General features: G+C 44.9%; 1 protein-coding gene across 2 annotated transcripts in view; it reads right to left on the bottom strand.

Annotated features, from left to right (window-relative positions):
- The window catches only part of LOC138980367 (sodium/glucose cotransporter 2-like), a 54,094-nt gene that overhangs the window by 24,253 nt on the left and 10,732 nt on the right, over positions 1-19,109 (bottom strand). Inside the window, exons 2-5 of one of the 2 annotated variants that reach the window (XM_070353235.1) lie at positions 14,086-14,355; positions 11,415-11,483; positions 1,542-1,646; positions 822-881 (exon numbers count right to left, since the gene is read on the bottom strand). In XM_070353235.1, coding sequence (XP_070209336.1) covers positions 822-881; positions 1,542-1,646; positions 11,415-11,483; positions 14,086-14,166 — 315 coding nt within the window. In that variant the 5' untranslated portion in view covers positions 14,167-14,355. Of the gene's footprint in view, positions 1-821; positions 882-1,541; positions 1,647-11,414; positions 11,484-14,085; positions 14,519-19,109 lie in introns of those variants that run through there. The other variant, XM_070353234.1, reaches the window with a different exon arrangement.

Raw genomic sequence — 19,109 nt, forward strand, 5'->3', positions numbered from 1 at the left:
AATCGAAACGAGGGTCGTGGTGTATGTGCGTGTGTGTGTCTGTGTGTCTGTGTGTGTGTGTGTGTGTAGAGCGATTCAGACTAAACTACTGGACCGATCTTTATGAAATTTGACATGAGAGTTCCTGGGTATGAAATCCCCATACGTTTTTTTCATTTTTTTGATAAATGTCTTTGATGACGTCATATCCGGCTTTTCGTGAAAGTTGAGGCGGCACTGTCACGCCCTCATTTTTCAACCAAATTGGTTGAAATTTTGGTCAAGTAATCTTCGACGAAGCCCGGGGTTCGGTATTGCATTTCAGCTTGGTGGCTTAAAAATTAATTAATGACTTTGGTCATTAAAAATCTGAAAATTGTAAAAAAAAATAAAAATTTATAAAACGATCCAAATTTACGTTTATCTTATTCTCCATCATTTGCTGATTCCAAAAACATATAAATATGTTATATTCGGATTAAAAACAAGCTCTGAAAATTAAATATATAAAAATTATTATCAAAATTAAATTGTCCAAATCAATTTAAAATCACTTTCATCTTATTCCTTGTCGGTTCCTGATTCCAAAAACATATAGATATGATATGTTTGGATTAAAAACACGCTCAGAAAGTTAAAACAAAGAGAGGTACAGAAAAGCGTGCTATCCTTCTTAGCGCAACTACTACCCCGCTCTTCTTGTCAATTTCACTGCCTTTGCCATGAGCGGTGGACTGACGATGCCACGAGTGTACGCTCTTGCTGAAAAATGGCAGCTACTTGACTAAATATTGTATTTTCGCCTTACGCGACTTGTTTTTTTTGCTTTAAAAAATACTCACCCCGGCAGCAACGTACACTGGTACGAACAGCCATCCTAGGATCATCAGGATGAAAATGGCCTGTAAAACAGAACAGATCCTGTACAGAGACCTTCACGGAGGAACTCATCACAAATCTTAGTTTCTGAGGAAATATAGCCCCACAAGAGGTTGCATTAAAACACACCATCTCCTTACCCCCTCCCCCCCCCCCCCCCCCTCAAAGTACGCGCACCCTAATACTCTGGTTTCGTCTCCTCCTCTGCTACCCGCTCCCCGACAGACAGACAACACACACACGCACGCGCACACACACACTCACTCACACACACACACACACACACACACACACCCCACCCCCCCCCACACACACACACACCCCACCCCCCACCACACACACACACACACTCACACCCCACCGCCACCACACACACACACACTCACACCCCACCACACACACACTCACACCCCACCCCACCCCCACACACACAGACACACACACAGACACACACACACACTCACACCCCACCCCCCACCATACACAAGCACACACACACACTCACACCCCACCCCCCACCACACACACACACGAACACCACACAATCTAAACATGCTGTAAAAATAAAACACGTTCTAGAACAGACAACTAACGCACTTGCAATACTTGACTTCTGTTCAAATAGGACTATCACATTCCGTTAATTTTGACATATGTTTCAATAACCGCGATGTGTAACTCGCGTTCAGCTCAAAGACGGCTATACCGATACCACTGGCTGCACCGGACCCGGCCAGCCCCACGAAGTGACCGCTGCCAATGTTACTGGCGAACAGGGAGGCTCCCACCTGAAGAATAAGAAACACAAGTTAGTTAAACAAAGGACAATACAAATTGTCATCATTTTCACGAGTTTTCATTCACAAGCACCTGGGAAATAAATCTCATGTTCCCCGGGGAATAAATCCCCGGTTACCATAGTTGCAGGAAGCCCTATTACATGGATAATCAAAAGCAAACCCAATAGAAACGCTCGAGGATTCTTCGGCTCTTTTCATTGGCGTTTCCCCAGACCTAAACAGACAACACTGCTTTGCCAAGTTCCAAATACGAACTGGCAAACTGGCAAATGTAAACAAAAAACAAAACTACCTCATCAAAGGTCATACATTTATGCTTTATCGCAAACAAATGAAACCTATCGATATGTTTTATCTTCTCACAAAGTCATGGAGTGCGTGTATCTCTGTTTGGAGACTTGAAACACGAACGTCAAGTTTTAGTCGAACCAATTGACCCCTGACACACACATTTTGACCCGTGCACAAGACGTTGTATCAATAAACTAAGCGCAAATAAAAAAATAATAATAAAAAAGCAAAGAACATAGCAACAAGAAATGAAGACATCTGACAAAGCCGAGCAAGCAGAATGACAAGTCTAATGAAAAACAGAGAGGCAATGAGAAACAAGATCGCGATTATCTTTCCTTCGCGGCACGATGCAAATCGTTTGTGTCCTTTGACCCAATTCGTGCAGTGCTGCACGATGCAAATCTTCTGTGACCTTTGACTCAACGTAGCTTCAATATTCGATTACTAATATTTACCACTGAAAACCGAGGGGTGGAATACCGAGAGGGGCAGGGTGGTAGGGCGATGGTGAAATGTAATGAAGAGACACGTGTAGCAATAAGAGAAAACCGATTCTGCAATAACACAAACAAGAACAAAAAACCCAACACTGACCTATATGAATATTTAATCAATAATATGATCGTCTGCGTTGCAGGTGTGCAAGTGAAGGGTTGGGGGGGGGGGGGGTAACTTGATCATTAATTTGTGTGTGTCAGTGTTTGTGTTCATGGACTGATTGTGGGGGAGGGGGAGGGTGGGGTGGGGTGTGTTTCAGGTTTTGGTGTGGGTATGAAACGAGCAAAACAATACCCACACCACAAAATCTTGGAGGCAAAAAACACTCGCCGTCGCATCATTTTGTCCGCACAATAATATATGCACCAACAACCGGAAAGAAAAGAGCTTCTCGCCACGCTGGCGTGGCGATGGGCAGTTTGTGTGATGGCATGCGCCTTTCTTTGATTGGCTCGTAGCGGACCGTTGGAACTGACCTGTGCGGCGGACAGTGCCCCGCACACAGCTTAGCTTAGCGTCACTACACAAGATGCCAGCGAGCTGAAAGGTCATGTTTTTGTATTTGGTGAAAATGTTTTATTTCTTTGTTGGTTTTTAACGATGTTACAACGATGTTACAAGCATATGTTTTTGGTCATTCCATTTGCAGACGGTTGCGGGAATGCATTGAGTCGGGATGCGATCCTCGCATGCGTCCTGATTTCAAACTTGATAGCCAAATGTACGTTAACATTGTGGGCAGGGGAGGCTTACGCCTCCAGCAATTGGTTGGAAAAGATGGCGCCGGATCCAACTACTTGCGAAAGATTTTTCGCACTGCACCTGACGTTGTGATCTTACAACTTGGGGGAAATGATTTCAGGTTTGCAGAACCTATGGATGCTGAGGAGTTTGCCTTGACGATGCTGGCATTCGCTGGCCTCCTCCATGGGATTTACAAAGTTAAACAAGTTGTGGTTTGTGGCATTCTGCCTGGCTTCAGTCCAACCGCCGATTACAGAGGATCGCGGGGCTTATCGGCCACAATACAGCAACGCTATCACGCCTGGGCCAGATATTAACGCCAAATTGGCAGAACACAGTGCTGACTTGCATTACGTCACGGTTTGGTGCCATGACAAGTTTCAATTTCAGGAGGAGAAAAGAGGCTTGTTTGCGGCCGACGGCGTACATTTGTCTGAATAGGGCAGTTACATAATGTATCAATCGGTACGAAGCGCTCTGATCGCGGCCAGCAAACGCTGTACACGTGTACGAGCCGCGCTGACAGCGTGACCTATTTGGCTGGAGGCAGACAGTCTCCAGCGCTGTGTTTGTGACCAGACTCTCGCAGAAGCACTGACGGGCCGTGTACCAGCGACCTACTTTCCGATAGGTTACACGGGAAGGCTCAGATTTCTGGGGTGGTACACGCGTGGCGGCTATTTTTAGCCAGGGCCACGCTGCACCTGATATTTTGGGTTGCGTTGACGCCTAGCCAGTGGTCATCGGCTGCCATCCGAAAGTCGCTTGTTCATTTCAATGCTTGTTATTCTCTCAGGTGCCAGGAGAGAAGGTTCCGTACAACTCTCGCTTACTCTATTACACATGTTGTATGCATTGAGCGATTACTTCCCTTTGGTTATTTGATACACTTTTATTCCAGTTGCTCGAGCACCAACAGCCTTGTTGTTTTATCCACTTTTATTCCAGTTATCTTGTATGCGCTTGAAAAACTTATATGTGGGGGAAATGCATAATTATGATGTTTTCTCTAAAATGTTTTTGGGTGCGCTGGATACACAGCCACACGTTTCTGCGCTTGAAACCCAGCCAAGGGGTTTTCTATGGCTCAAAACACACATTAACCACTTTAATTCCAGTTGCCTGAGCACCAACAGCTTGGTTGTGTTAACTAGTTTAATTCCAGTTGCCTGAGCACCAACAGCCTCATTGTTTTAACCCCTTAATTCCAGTTGCCTGGGCACCAGCAGCCACAGCTCCAATCGTGTTTTGTGTGCGCTTGAAACACAGCCACAATTTTTATGTGCTTTAAACACAGCCATTTTGCGTCCGCTAGAGACACAGCCACAACTTTTCTGCGCTTGAAACGCAGCCAGTTTATGTGCGCTTGAAACACAGCAAAAATTATTAGGTGCTTGAAACACAGCCATGTTGAGTGCGCTTGAAACACAGCCACACGTTTTGCTGCATGAAACTCAGTTTAACCACTTTGATTTCAGTTGCCTGAGCACCAACTGCCTGGTTGTGTTAACCTCGTTAATTCCAGTTGCCGGAGCACCAACTGCCTGGTTGTGTTAACCACTTTAATTCCAGTTGCCGGAGCACCAACAGCTTGGTCGTGTTAACCAGTTTAATTCCAGTTGCCTGAGCACCAACAGCCTCATTGTTTTAACCACTTAATTCCAGCAGCCACAGCTCCAATCGTGTTTTGTGTGCGCTTGAAACACAGCCACAATTTTTATGTGCTTTAAACACAGCCATTTTGCGTCCGCTAGAGACACAGCCACAACTTTTCTGCGCTTGAAACACAGCCAGTTTATGTGCGCTTGAAACACAGCAAAAAGTATTAGGTGCTTGAAACACAGCCATGTTGAGTGCGCTTGAAACACAGCCACACGTTTTGCTGCATGAAACTCAGTTTAACCACTGTGATTTCAGTTGCCTGAGCACCAACTGCCTGGTTGTGTTAACCACTTTAATTCCAGTTGCCGGAGCACCAACAGCTTGGTCGTGTTAACCAGTTTAATTCCAGTTGCCTGAGCACCAACAGCCTCATTGTTTTAACCACTTAATTCCAGTTGCCTGGGCACCAGCAGCCACAGCTCCAATCGTGTTTTCGGTGCGCTTGAAACACAGCCACAATTTGTATGTGCTTGAAACACAGCCATTTTGCGTGCGCTTGAGACACAGCCACAACTTTTCTGCGCTTGAAACACAGCCAGTTTAGGTGTGCTTGAAACACAGCCACAATTTGTAGGTGCTTGAAACACAGCCATTTTGAGTGCGCTTGAAACACAGCCACACATTTTTTGGCATGAAACTCAGTTTAACCACTTTTATTTCAGTTGCCTGAGCACCAACAGCCTGGTTGTGTTAACCACTTTAATTCCAGTTGCCTGAGCACCAACAGCTTGGTTGTGTTAACCAGGTTAGTTCCAGTTGCCTGAGCACCAACAGCCTCATTGTTTTAACCACTTAATTCCAGTTGCCGGGGCACCAGCAGCCACGGCTCCAATCGTGTTTTGTGTGCGCTTCAAACACAGCCACAATTTGTATGTGCTCGGAACACAGCTATTTTGCTTGCGCTTGCGACACAGCCACAACTTCTCTGCGCTTGAAACACAGCCAGTTTATGTGTTCTTGAAAGACAGCCACACTTTGTAGGTACTTGAAACACAGCCATGTTGAGTGCGCTTGAAACACAGACACATATTTTGCTGCATGAAACTCAGTTTAACCACTTTTATTTCAGTTGCCTGAGCACCAACAGCTTGGTTGTGTTAACCTCGTTAATTCCAGTTGCCTGGAGCACCAACAGCTTGGTGTGTTAACCAGTTTCATTCCAGTTGCCTGAGCACCAACAGCCTCATTGTTTTAACCACTTAATTCCAGTTGCCTGGGCACCAACAGCCACAGCTCCAATCGTGTTTTGGTGCGCTTGAAACACAGTCACCAGTTTGTTGCGCTCTAAACACAGCCAATGTATGTGCGCTTAAAACACAGCCACAATTTTCATGTGCTTGAAACACAGCCACAAGTTTTATGTGCTTGAAACACAGCCTTTTTGCGTGCGCTTGAGACACAGCCACAACGTTTCTGCGCTTGAAACACAGCCAGTTTATGTGCGCTTGAAACACAGCCACAATTTTGATGTGCTTGAAACAGCCATTTTGCGTGCGCTTGAGACACAGCCACAACTTTTCGGCGCTTGAAACACAGCCAGTTTAGGTGCGCTTGAAACACAGCCACAGTTTTTAGGTGCTTGAAACAGCCGTTTTGAGTGCGCTTGAAACACAGCCACACGTTTTTCGCATGAAACTCAGTTTAACCACTTTTATTTCAGTTGCCTGAGCACCAACAGCCTCGTGGTGTTAACCACTTTAATTCCAGTTGCCTGAGCACCAACAGCTTGGTTGTGTTAACCAGTTTAGTTCCAGTTGCCTGAGCACCAACAGCCTCATTGTTTTAACCACTTAATTCCAGTTGCCGGGGCACCAACAGCCACGGCTCCAATCGTGTTTTGTGTGCGCTTGAAACACAGCCACAATTTGTATGTGCTCGGAACACAGCTATTTTGCGTGCGCTTGCGACACAGCCACAACTTCTCTGCGCTTGAAACACAGCCAGTTTAGGTGCGCTTGAAACACAGCCACAATTTGTAGGTGCTTGAAACACAGCCATGTTGAGTGCGCTTGAAACACAGCCACACATGTTGCTGCATGAAACACAGTTTAACCACTTTTATTTCAGTTGCCTGAGCACCAACAGCCTGGTTGTGTTAACCACTTTAATTCCAGTTGCCTGAGCACCAACAGCTTGGTTGGGTTAACCAGTTTAGTTCCAGTTGCCTGAGCACCAACAGCCTCATGGTTTTAACCAATTAATTCCAGTTGCCGGGGCACCAGCAGCCACGGCTCCAATCGTGTTTTGTGTGCGCTTCAAACACAGCCACAATTTGTATGTGCTCGGAACACAGCTATTTTGGGTGCGCTTGCGACACAGCCACAACTTCTCTGCGCTTGAAACACAGCCAGTTTATGTGTGCTTGAAAGACAGCCACACTTTGTAGGTACTTGAAACACAGCCATGTTGAGTGCGCTTGAAACACAGCCACACATTTTGCTGCATGAAACTCAGTTTAACCACTTTTATTTCAGTTGCCTGAGCACCAACAGCTTGGTTGTGTTAACCTCGTTAATTCCAGTTGCCTGAGCACCAACAGCTTGGTGTGTTAACCAGTTTAATTCCAGTTGCCTGACCACCAACAGCCTCATTGTTTTAACCACTTAATTCCAGTTGCCTGGGCACCAACAGCCACAGCTCCAATCGTGTTTTGGGGCGCTTGAAACACAGCCACCAGTTTGCTGCGCTCTAAACACAGCCAGTGTATGTGCGCTAGAAACACAGCCACAATTTTCATGTGCTTGAAACACAGCCACAAGTTTTATGTGCTTGAAACACAGCCTTTTTGCGTGCGCTTGAGACACAGCCACAACGTTTCTGCGCTTGAAACACAGCCAGTTTATGTGCGCTTGAAACACAGCCACAATTTTGATGTGCTTGAAACACAGCCATTTTGCGTGCGCTTGAGACACAGCCACAACTTTTCGGCGCTTGAAACACAGCCAGTTATGTGCGCTTGAAACACAGCCACAGTTTTGAGGTGCTTGAAACACAGCCGTTTTGAGTGCGCTTGAAACACAGCCACACGTTTTTCGCATGAAACTCAGTTTAACCACTTTTATTTCAGTTGCCTGAGCACCAACAGCCTCGTGGTGTTAACTACTTTTATTCCAGTTGCCTGAGAACCAACAGCTTGGTTGTGTTAACTAGTTTAATTCCAGTTGCCTGAGCACCAACAGCCTGGTTGTGTTAACCACTTTTATTCCAGTTGCTTGAGCACCAACAGCCTGGTTGTGTTAACCACTTTAATTCCAGTTGCCTGAGCACCAACAGCCTCATGGTTTTAACCAATTAATTCCAGTTGCCTGATCACCAACAACCTTGTCGTTTTAACCATTTTTATTCCAGTTGCCTGGGCACCAGCAGCCTGTAGTAAGCTCGGGTATGAGCAGTTTAAGCCAGTCCTTACGATCAAAGATGCTCTCTCCTCAGTCGGTTAGATGCCAAAACACAAGCCTACCCGCCCTGGACCTGCAGCCCAGAATAGGCAGACATGGCCGGCAAATAAGAGAGCTACAAAGACGAGGACAGGGGATCCTCCAGCCCAACCTCAGCACAGACAGTGGCTACAGAGGCACAAGGGACACCACCTCCTGGGATGGCCCAGCTCCTCCAGGCGTTGGAGGGAAAAATTGAAGCAGCGGGCAGTTGCGGCTCAGGTCAGGGACACCTGCCAGACGCCCCAGCCCAATCAAATGGCAGGGCCGGCCAACACTGACGCCCCAACAACAAGCCAGACACCCCAACAGTCGGCAGACCTGGCGAGGACCTGGCCACCCAAGCCTGCACTGCAGCCACGTTTGCAGTCACCGAACGCATAGCTGGAGGGTTTACATCAGCCGCGCTGGGCCTACCATCACTGGTACCATTAAGAATCAAACAGAAGATTTGGGGCGGGCCCAAAACCGGTTCAAAGTGAGCCATTGCAAAAGTGGCTCGAAGGCTACAGGCCGGATCTCGCCAACAGATTAGTTTCAGGTTTTTAGGGATGGTTTCGACATTGGCTACAAGGGTTCTTTAGCCTAGGTCAAACCCAAAAAATTTGAAGTCAGCTTTAGACGATCCCACAGTGGTGGACGAATGGAGATCAGACTCCCGCTAGACAAGTTAGCCAAATGCTATTCAGGCTTACCTGCGAAAACAAAAAAGTACAGTTAAGAGATCTGCAGTCCATCATTGGTACACTGAACTTTACGTTACTGGATATGCAATACACACGCTTTTCTCTGCCGCGGTGTTGTTTTCTTATGTTGCAGGTCTCGAGGGTTCTCAGGCCTGGTACTTCGCGGACGCAAAAGATCGCCCCGAGACACGGGAGATAACGACAGTCCAGAACTGTGTATGTTTGCATTGTGTACAGTTAAAAGCAAGCTCAGGTAATTTGCAGTTCAGTCCATCTCATTCCCTACCTCCTGTGGGGTCAACACTTCTTTTTTAAGGCAAAAGGGAAGTGTTTATGGCCCCTTTGTTGACCCAACAGAAGGGCAGGGGAGACAATCGGCCAGCAGTGCCCTGCTGTGCTATAATTTGATGCTAAACTTTTTCATGTTTTTTGTAAATATGTTTTGGAAAATTGATTTTGAAATTGCTATGATTTTTCACAAAAGTTAAATCATAAAAAGCTTTCATTTAATTCAATAACATTTCACTTTACGTGGACTTAACTGCAAACAGCTGGTGTGGACATTTAATTTGTTGGAGTGACTGATAAGAATGGAACGAGCGGATGAGTGCGCGTCCAGTTCAGCTCTGATGGACAGTAACCAGCTGTAATTCAGTTTGTTAGCACATGCACTTACACAAAAGAGCTTCTCGCCACGCTGGCGTGGCGATGGGCAGTTTGTGTGATGGCATGCGCCTTTCTTTGATTGGCTCGTAGCGGACCGTTGGAACTGACCTGTGCGGCGGACAGTGCCCCGCACACAGCTTAGCTTAGCGTCACTACACAAGATGCCAGCGAGCTGAAAGGTCATGTTTTTGTATTTGGTGAAAATGTTTCCACCACCCACCCCTCCTCCATTCTATCAATCATGGAGGCATGCATTTTGTAACTTTGTGGAGCTGGAGCTTTGTTTCATGTCGCTGGTTGATGTCCATTGTAATAGTCAAGAGAGATAATTCGTATGTTCCGATCAGTTTCCTGCTGTACATTTCGCTGTTGTTGTTTTTCTTGCATGCCATGCCAGGGTGAGCTGACACCACCGTTTGAGCTTCGGTGCAGTACCGTCATTGACAGGTCCGGAACCGAAGCTTTAGCTTTAGTTCACAGATCGCATCGGTCCACAGCCTACTTCCCTTCGCCCTGAGTGGTTTGGGTTGAGTAGCCCGCGACTGTGGCAGCTGGCATTATTTTTTCGGTTTACTTACTAACCTGGTTGATCCTTAGGGTCAGGTCGAGGGAAGTAATCCCCGGGCTCATTCTACTATTTTTATCAGTTTCTGTAGGTCTGCCTCAATCGTTTTTGCGACCCGCAAAGGGCCCCCTTTGTTTCACCCAACAGTAGAGCAGGGGAGACATTAAGTCAGCTGCTCTGCTGGGCTACTGACGCTAAACTTTTTCTTCTTATTCCCTGGTAAATATATTTTGGCAAGTTGATGTTTAATTTGCTACTTTTAATCCCTTCGCTTGACCCAACAGAAGGGCAAGGGAGACAATCGGTCAGCAGTGCTCTGCTGTGCTATTTGATGCTAACTTTTTCATGTTTTTGTACAGTTGTATTTATGGCCCCTTTGTTGACCCAACAGAAGGGCAGGGGAGACAATCGGCCAGCAGTGCCCTGCTGTGCTATAATTTGATGCTAAACTTTTTCATGTTTTTTGTAAATATGTTTTGGAAAATTGATTTTGAAATTGCTATGATTTTTCACAAAAGTTAAATCATAAAAAGCTTTCATTTAATTCAATAACATTTCACTTTACGTGGACTTAACTGCAAACAGCTGAAAGGTGACAATGGAAAAAGACTCATCTTTGCTTCCAGCGATTCCTTGCCCCCGACTCGAACGTCGCACGATAATCCACATAACAGATCTGTTGTGAGATGGTCAACGCTGACTGTGCAAGCAAATCACCTCGTTTGAAATACGACAATCCCATCGCTCGAATGCAACATATGGGCACTATCGTCTCAAAGGCGCTTACTGTTGGTTTCACACACCACTCTGTAGTCGAAACCTACAGAACTTCGCATCCTCAAACCTGACATACTTGTCTCAACATTATAAACTCAAATCACACACAGTAAGTTACTTTCGCACGCCAGCTTTGAACAACGTGCAGACAGGCAGAAAGAGATCGGCAGACGTCTGCGGACAGCCGAGAAATGGACCCGAGCACAAGCACACATACGCGCAAACTGACGGACAGACAGACAGACAGACAGACAGACAACAGAAAGCCAGACCGACAGACAGACTACGAAACGCACACAAGAATGTCGATCGAAAGACAGACAAGCAGAGACACGCATGACCGCGCGCAAAAAAACCGATAATTGTTTTTGGAGACCTTCAGCTAATAAAGATAGACAGACAGCCAGACAGACAGACGGATACTCACCGGGACCCAGTGCATAGACCTTCCAGCCAAGAAGTAACCGCCAATGCTGCCTCTGTTTCGACATGACGACTGAAACACACAGCAAACAATTCATGTTGAATTAACTTTGAAGATTAAGTGAAAAAGAAAATATGAGAGAGAGAGAAAGAGAGAGAGAGAGAGAGAGAGAGAGAGAGAGAGCGAGACAGACAGACAGACAAACAGACAGACAGGCAGGCAGACACACACCGATAAAGTGTTCAACGTATAGCTTTGAGGCCACGTTGATACTGACATTAATTTTGTTATCAATGACGAATTCCTTGCGTGGTAATTATTTTCTCAAGACAAAGGCAAACATATATGTTTGTTTTTACATTTAGTCAAGTTTTGACTAAATGTTTTAACATAGAGGGGGAATCGAGACGAGGGTCGCGCGTGGTGTATGTGTGTGTGTGTGTGTGTGTGTGCGTGTGTGTGCGCGTGTGTGTGTGTGTAGAGCGATTGAGAGTAAACTACCGGACCGATCTTTATGAAATTTGACATGAGAGTTCCTGGGTATGATATCCCCGGACGTTTTTTTAAAGTTTTTCGATAAATGTCTTTGATGACGTCATATCCGGCTTTTTGTAAAAGTTGAGGCGGCACTGTCACACCCTCATGTTTCAATCAAATTGATTGAAATTTTGGCCAAGCAATCTTCGACGAAGGCCAGACTTCAGTATTACATTTCAGCTTGGTGGCCTAAAAATCAATTAATGACTTTGGTCATTAAAAATCTGAAAATTGTAATTGAAATTATATTTTTTATAAAACGATCCCAATTTACGTTCATCTTATTCTGCATCATTTTCTGATTCCAAAAACATATAAATATGTTATATTCGGATTAAAAACAAGGTCTGAAAATAAAATATAAAAATTATTATCAAAATCAAATTTCCGAAATCGATTTAAAAACAATTTCATCTTATTCCTTGTCGGTTCCTGATTCCAAAAACATATAGATATGATATGTTTGGATTAAAAACACGCTCAGAAAGTTAACACGAAGAGAGGTAAAGAAAAGCGTGCTATGCAGCACAGCGAAACCACTACCGCGCTGAACAGGCTCGTCAGTTTCACTCCGTTTTGCACAAGCGGCGGAGTACGGTCATTGTGAAAAATTGCATTGCGTTCAGTTTCATTCTGTGAGTTCCACAGCTTGACTAAATGTAGTAATTTCGCCTTACGCGACTTGTTTCTTTTGTTTGTGCAGGGGCCATCCTAGACAAAAGCCTGGACGGATCTGTCATAATTGTGAAGGTTGTAACTGTTTACATCTAAAATGGTGCTTCATGCCCCACAGGTCAGATTGTTTACACGGGAGGGAGTGAGCATTTACAGTTGCCTTGACCCTTGCCCTCGTCAAGGCTGATCGAGACACCCAGACATGACTGGGAGGATGAAAGGGAACGGAGGAGCAGTGCTACGAGATCGAAGTGTGTATTATGTACACGCGGTGTTCCTCCAGAAAAGACCGAAGCGACATGTGACGTCAGTCGTTCAGTGGGGCCTTTAGGAATCGCACATTCGCGGGCGGGAGCTGGAGTGGGGAGGGTTGTAAGGACGCCATTTGACCAGTTGTTGCCATGGTACATAATACGACTTACGTAGTGGTATTGCTATTCTGGTCAAGCCACGGAAAGTAGTTCAGTGCTCTTCAGTCACCCTCAGCCGAACAGTTCAAAGCAGGCTTTGCTGAAAATGACTAGCTCCCTTTGTATTTACAAAAGACAGCCTAGTCCGCTTACGTTCAGGCCGACAGGCGTAAACAGTACTCTTCGTTTGTGCACCAATGACTTTGATAATTCAGGCAGATGCACAAACACGGAGAAGGTCTTCGTATCACCGCCCTTCGCCAATTGTTGTCTGATTCGGGGTCAGGACCAATTACTCTCAAAGCATGAATATGTGTCAAGAGTTGCTGCGCATGACAAAACCTGCTTACTAAGTGTTACACGATTCGCTATGCTTCAATTGGAATACAAATGTCGGAATACCGGGGCTGAGGTGTCAGTGTTTTTAGTGACTTTAAAAACATCAAAACTTGTGTTCTCAGGGAAATGAAGCCACCGTGAAAAATTGTGATAGTGCAAAGGTAACATGCGCCTTTAGTCGCCTTGTGTGGTGAGATACGTGCGCGATATAAATCCTCGTAAATAAATAAAAATAAAATAAAATTACGTACTCGCGATTCTGAGCTTCGTCTTTGGCATGTTCACTTAGTTTTAAACAATTTTATTCAGATAACTGCAAATAACAACGCGTTAATGCCGCATGCATTATCTGGTTTGGCAGACGAAAACAACGTATACGGAAAGGGTTCACTTCAAGGGCCAATAGGAAAAAAGAGGAGAAAACACCTTCAGGAGAAATGGACATAGGACAAGGAACCGGAGAGGGGGGGAGGGGGGGGGGGGGGGGGGCTAGATAAAGGTAGAAAACTCAGGGAGCCTGTGTGTTTGAAACTCATTGCATATCAAACCACCTCCCATTCCCACGAATCGGGTTGCTTACTTAGCACTTGTTTCCATGTTGTAAATAGTCAAGAAGCCACAAACATTCCATTACTTTGCAAACATCAACCCTCTCACCCACAAAACACAATAAAGTAGAGCAAAACAAGAATGAGTCATCGTCTCATACTCACGATTATGCCCACGCTGATGACAGCGATGAAATAGGCGATGATGACGAGGATGTCTCCCCAATGCAGACGACTTTCCGCCATCGTCAACGACCACGACTACAACAGGCTGATTATAGAACGACGAAGCTCTCCTGTCTGATCACCAACACACAGTCGTCGCCACACCACCAATACCGCTGCTGACAGTTGTGATATGCGTTCTTCAAATTCAACGTGTGGCACTCAGCATTGTTCAGAATGATGTTAACCACACAATCCTTCGCGGAGGCACTGCACAAGAAGTGGAACAAAATGCATTTAATTTAGTCAAACATGTCGCACAATCGAAAGCCTATAGGTTGCGGAAAAGTCAGTCACCAGAACGTAAACAAAAACATGAAGTGAGTTTTCACAAAGACAGAGGTTTAGAGTCAAGTCAAGTCAAGTCAAGTTTTATTAGTCCATAACCCCTGGGGGCATTTTGAACAATAAATACAATCAATACAATCATGATATATGCTAATATAATAAATTAAAAAAAACAGATAATGAAAAACTGTTACAGATTCTATTAATAAAGTCCAACATATTCTTTAGCAATTTCTTTTTGTTAGTAGCAAACAACTTTTTAAATTTAAGTGCATTAGGTTTTTTCCAATAGTAAGGTGGTAACAACCCAGCTCTTTCTTTTTGACAAATAAATAATGGAATTCATCACCTATGTCTTGTGATACACATTTGGTGCAAGTTCTTTCTGACCTCGGGATGTTAAGATAACGTTCTTTCTGTACAGGCAAATTGTAGTTTAATGTTCTAAACTTCATCATTGAAACACATTGCTGATATGGCAGGTGTGTGACATAGTCTTCACATGCACAAATATTTTTAAACATTCGATAATTCCAAAACATATTTTTAGTTCCAATTTCTGTAAACCATTTATGGATATACTGGTCATACAAGCTTCTTTTTACTTTCTCTTTAAACCATGCGCTTGAATATTGAACATTTTCTTGAAAAGTCCAAAGGCCAGAGAGACCAATTTCATTTAAAGGGCAGCTGTCCGGTTGTGGCTCTCAAAATCTGTTCCTTAGAATGAGTTCAAAGTCAAGTCAAACAGTTTATTTACCAAATGCAAAGCACAGGATTTTGTTATGGTGTATGCATAAAACTTCACACTCCTTCCACACGCATATATCATAACAACTATGTACAGATAAAGTGTTCAATTCCACTGAGCCTACTACGTGCGCACACCAACCAGACAGTTCAAAACGGACTGGTTGTTCTTCCAGCACCAATTTGACAGGAGCAATCCCAGGTTGCATGGATAAAGATAAGTGAATTCCCTAAAAATCATATCTAAAAATATAGTCATCAATATAATAAATCCGAGTACATGCTAACACAGTTAATCACAGGACACAACCCTTACATCTATTAAGATATTTCATTTAAGGATACTCGATCCATTTCAAAACTTTAACTGACACATATCACAGATCTAACAGATTAAGAACGATCCACCATTGAGGCCGCAAGGACTGCCTCAGGAAAGAAACTGTTTCTGAAACGAGAAGTCCTGCTCTTCAGAGCGCGGAAGCGCTTGCCTGACGGGAGGAGCTCGAACAGATGGCTGGCTGGGTGAGATGAGTCTGCCACTATACCCCTAACTCTCTTTGCTAAACGTGAGCTGTACAGTGAGGCGACTGACGGAAGTTCGCAACCCACAATACGAGACGCTTGTCTGACAATGCGCTCCAGCTCTTCCTTGTTCCTAGCACTGGAACCGCTAAACCACACGGTGACTGAAAAACACAGAATGCTTTCTACAGTGGCCCTATAGAACTGCTTTTGGATGGCTTGGTTCAGTCTAAATTTCTTCAGCTGTCTAAGGAAGTGAAGCCTCTGCTGACACTTCTTGATAATGGGCTCTGTGTTTTTGTCCCATGTGAGGTCGCTCGAGATGATTGTGCCTAAAAATCTAAAGGAGTCGACCTGGTCAACACTTACACCGTTGATCTCTAAAGGGGTGAGTGCGAGTTTGTTCTTTCTAAAATCTACAATCATTTCTTTGGTTTTAGAGACATTGAGCTCTAAGTTGTTGTCAGAGCACCAGCCAACCAACTGTTCCACCTCCTCTCTATACTGCTTATGTTGATGCCATAGAGAGTTATCATGTAACTGAAACTATACTTAAAAGTTACTTGGTGATTTTGACAGCTTGATAACACAAGTCCGAAGACTTTAGACATGCTACAATGTCTTTAATCGAAGAAAGTTTGCATTCTTGGCCGAGTCAATGCAGCCCGCTCGAAAATTACTTCCCTTGGACGCGTGACGTCAGCCGCGGAATCGGCCGGGTTGAACGGTGCTCTCTTTATGCCGTGTAATGGGCGCAATCGGGTTGTCTAGTCAAGCCCTCAAGCATACTTCATGGGTAGGTGAAGAGAAACTTAGGATGGGGTGACTTCTCCCAGGCCAAAATTTCGCAGTAAAAAACGGAGTTCATAACATGTCTTCTGTCCCCCTCCTGCTTTTGTTCCACTTGAACCCTGTTTTTGTTCAACTTATTGGCAGATATTGTCACGCGTCGAGGAACACAAACACACGCACACTCACACACAGACACACACAGACACACACACACACACACACACACACACACACACACACACACACACACACACACGTGTTATCACACTATGGAGGTCTCCCTATTGACGTCATCACTTCGTGCGCACCGGGGTTTGGAGGGCAAGAGGTCACCGCGCCGCTTAGCGAAAACATGGAAGCGTGGTGCCGATCGCGAAGTTTCGCTGCGGCGATTCCGTATTTGCGTCGACGATTTGGTTAAATTTCATTCAAGATGGTGAATACTTGTTGCATAATGTTTCCTTTTTATCCGACACCTGAAAGACAGTATTAATTTGATTTGATGGGGTTGTTATGTACAACTAGAAACACATTTTTCATTGTCTGCGATGTTCTGCCTAGCATGTGTGTACAGTTTTATGCAATTCGACTGAAATGTGTGATTGAAAAAAAAATGCAACACTATTTACTTTTGATCTCAAGTCTGAATCTTTTTTTTTTTAGTTGGACCAATGTGCAGTTTTATGTTATTTTTGTATTTGACTGGTATCTACCTGATTTGAAACTGTTTACAGTGATGCTAAACCTGAACAGAACTGTGTACAGTTACTTTTATGTTTTTTGACAAGTGTGTGATTTTAAACAAAAACAACACTGTTTATGTGGATGCCAAACCTGAAACACAGTATTAATTTGACTTATGTATCTGTATGACTTGTGCTGGCGTGCATGTGTGTAGTTACTTTTTTTGCTTCCTGGCTCAAGTGTGTATTATTCAAAACATTTTTCTAGGGCTCAACACTATTCCTTATTTGATTTTGAGATCTGATGCTAAGTGTGTGGGTGTGTGTAGTATTGTACAGTTCTTTTCTTTTTTACACTTTGACGGTATTGATGTGTAAACTGTTACCATTCATTGATTCTAACCCTCAACAGCAGTATTAATTTGGCTAATGATTGGAAACACTAATTCACTTATTGTCTGAGATGTGCTTTTTGACTGAAGTGTGCAATTTGAAACAGATTCAACACTGTTCATATTGATGCCATAGCTTTTTGACTGAAGTGTGCAATTTGAAACAGATTCAACACTGCTTATGTTGATGCCATAGCTTTTTGACTGGTTAGCATGTCTTTACAGTTTATGATTTTTTATTTAAGCAAGTGATTTTAGTAAGAACTAATAAATACCTTGACAAGTGTGTGCTTTAAAGTGAAAATTTGTAAAATTGCAGTTTAGCTGTAAGAGTTCTCACGGTCAGAGGGGGGGGGGGTAAGATCTAGGGCAGAGGGATGGGAACGGAAGAATTAGGAAATCTGACAGTTGACGGCTAGCAGGGGTAGCGGCGGGGAGGGGAGGGCAGGTAGAGTGCGGATGGTGGGTATGCGTGGGCGTGAGAAAGTAGTCACTGAGGAAGGGAGGGTGAAACTCTGGAACTGGAGGGAACTGAGGGTTAGTTGTAGGTCACTCAGTCGCCAGCCGCGCTACAGCAAAGCAGCAATTTCAATTCGGCATGGAGTTTTCGCTATCCGAGTGGATAGAGAAACACGAAATTGGAGAGGATGTGCAAGCTGCATTGAAAAAAGAAGGCTTGCTTGGCCAAAAGGCCCATAAGTGCCTTTGCTTGATTGAAAACCAGGACTTGAAAGACCTGCGGTTGTGCAAGGCAGACTTTCTGCTTTTGAAGGAAGCAGTGAAAGAGATACAAGAAGACAATGGTGGCGGGCCTTTGTGTGGACCAACAATCGGTGTCCCCCTAGGGGCTCCAGCTCAGAAACAAAAGCAGAGCCGAATGACTTTGGATGATCTGCTACAGCCTGTCCAGGGTCAAGGCAAACAGACCCGGTCGGACAGGGTCGACCTGGACCCAAGCGTGTACCTGACAGCCAGGAGAAAAGACTCAGGTGAGTCAGCCCTTAGGGTGGTGGATTTTATTTCATCAGCGGCAAGGGAGAGTGAAGAGATCGACCTGGGTGGAGGGATATCTCTGAAAATGGCAGGGCAAAAACAAAAGCTCGAAAGAGTGAGCCCAGCTATGTGGATGGCGGCCAACGGCCGAATAATGGCGGAACTCATCAAAAACGGAGAGTTGGACACCGAAGAGTCAGTGTTTGATTACATTGCTTACACGGTGAAGGTGTCGGAGCTGGCGTGCAGATACACGTGGGCTTCTGTACTCATGTACGACGACGAGTACAGGAGTCTGCAGGCGGCGACCGGCCATCGATGGGGGGCCGATACTCCTCACCTGTCAGTGGTGGCGTTGCGGGAGAAGCCCATAGGGACAGGACAACAGCGCCAGCAACCTGGTACCAACGTGGCGGCACCGAACAAGCGTCGGACTAACGCGAAGGGAATACCGTTCTGCCTACAGTGGAACAAAGGGAACTGCACCTACGGCGACAGGTGCAACTTTGACCATAGTTGTGCTACCTGTGGTAAGGCGGAC

The sequence above is a fragment of the Littorina saxatilis genome, linkage group LG11 (genome assembly GCF_037325665.1).
Source record: "Littorina saxatilis isolate snail1 linkage group LG11, US_GU_Lsax_2.0, whole genome shotgun sequence".
Lineage (NCBI taxonomy): Eukaryota > Metazoa > Mollusca > Gastropoda > Littorinimorpha > Littorinidae > Littorina > Littorina saxatilis.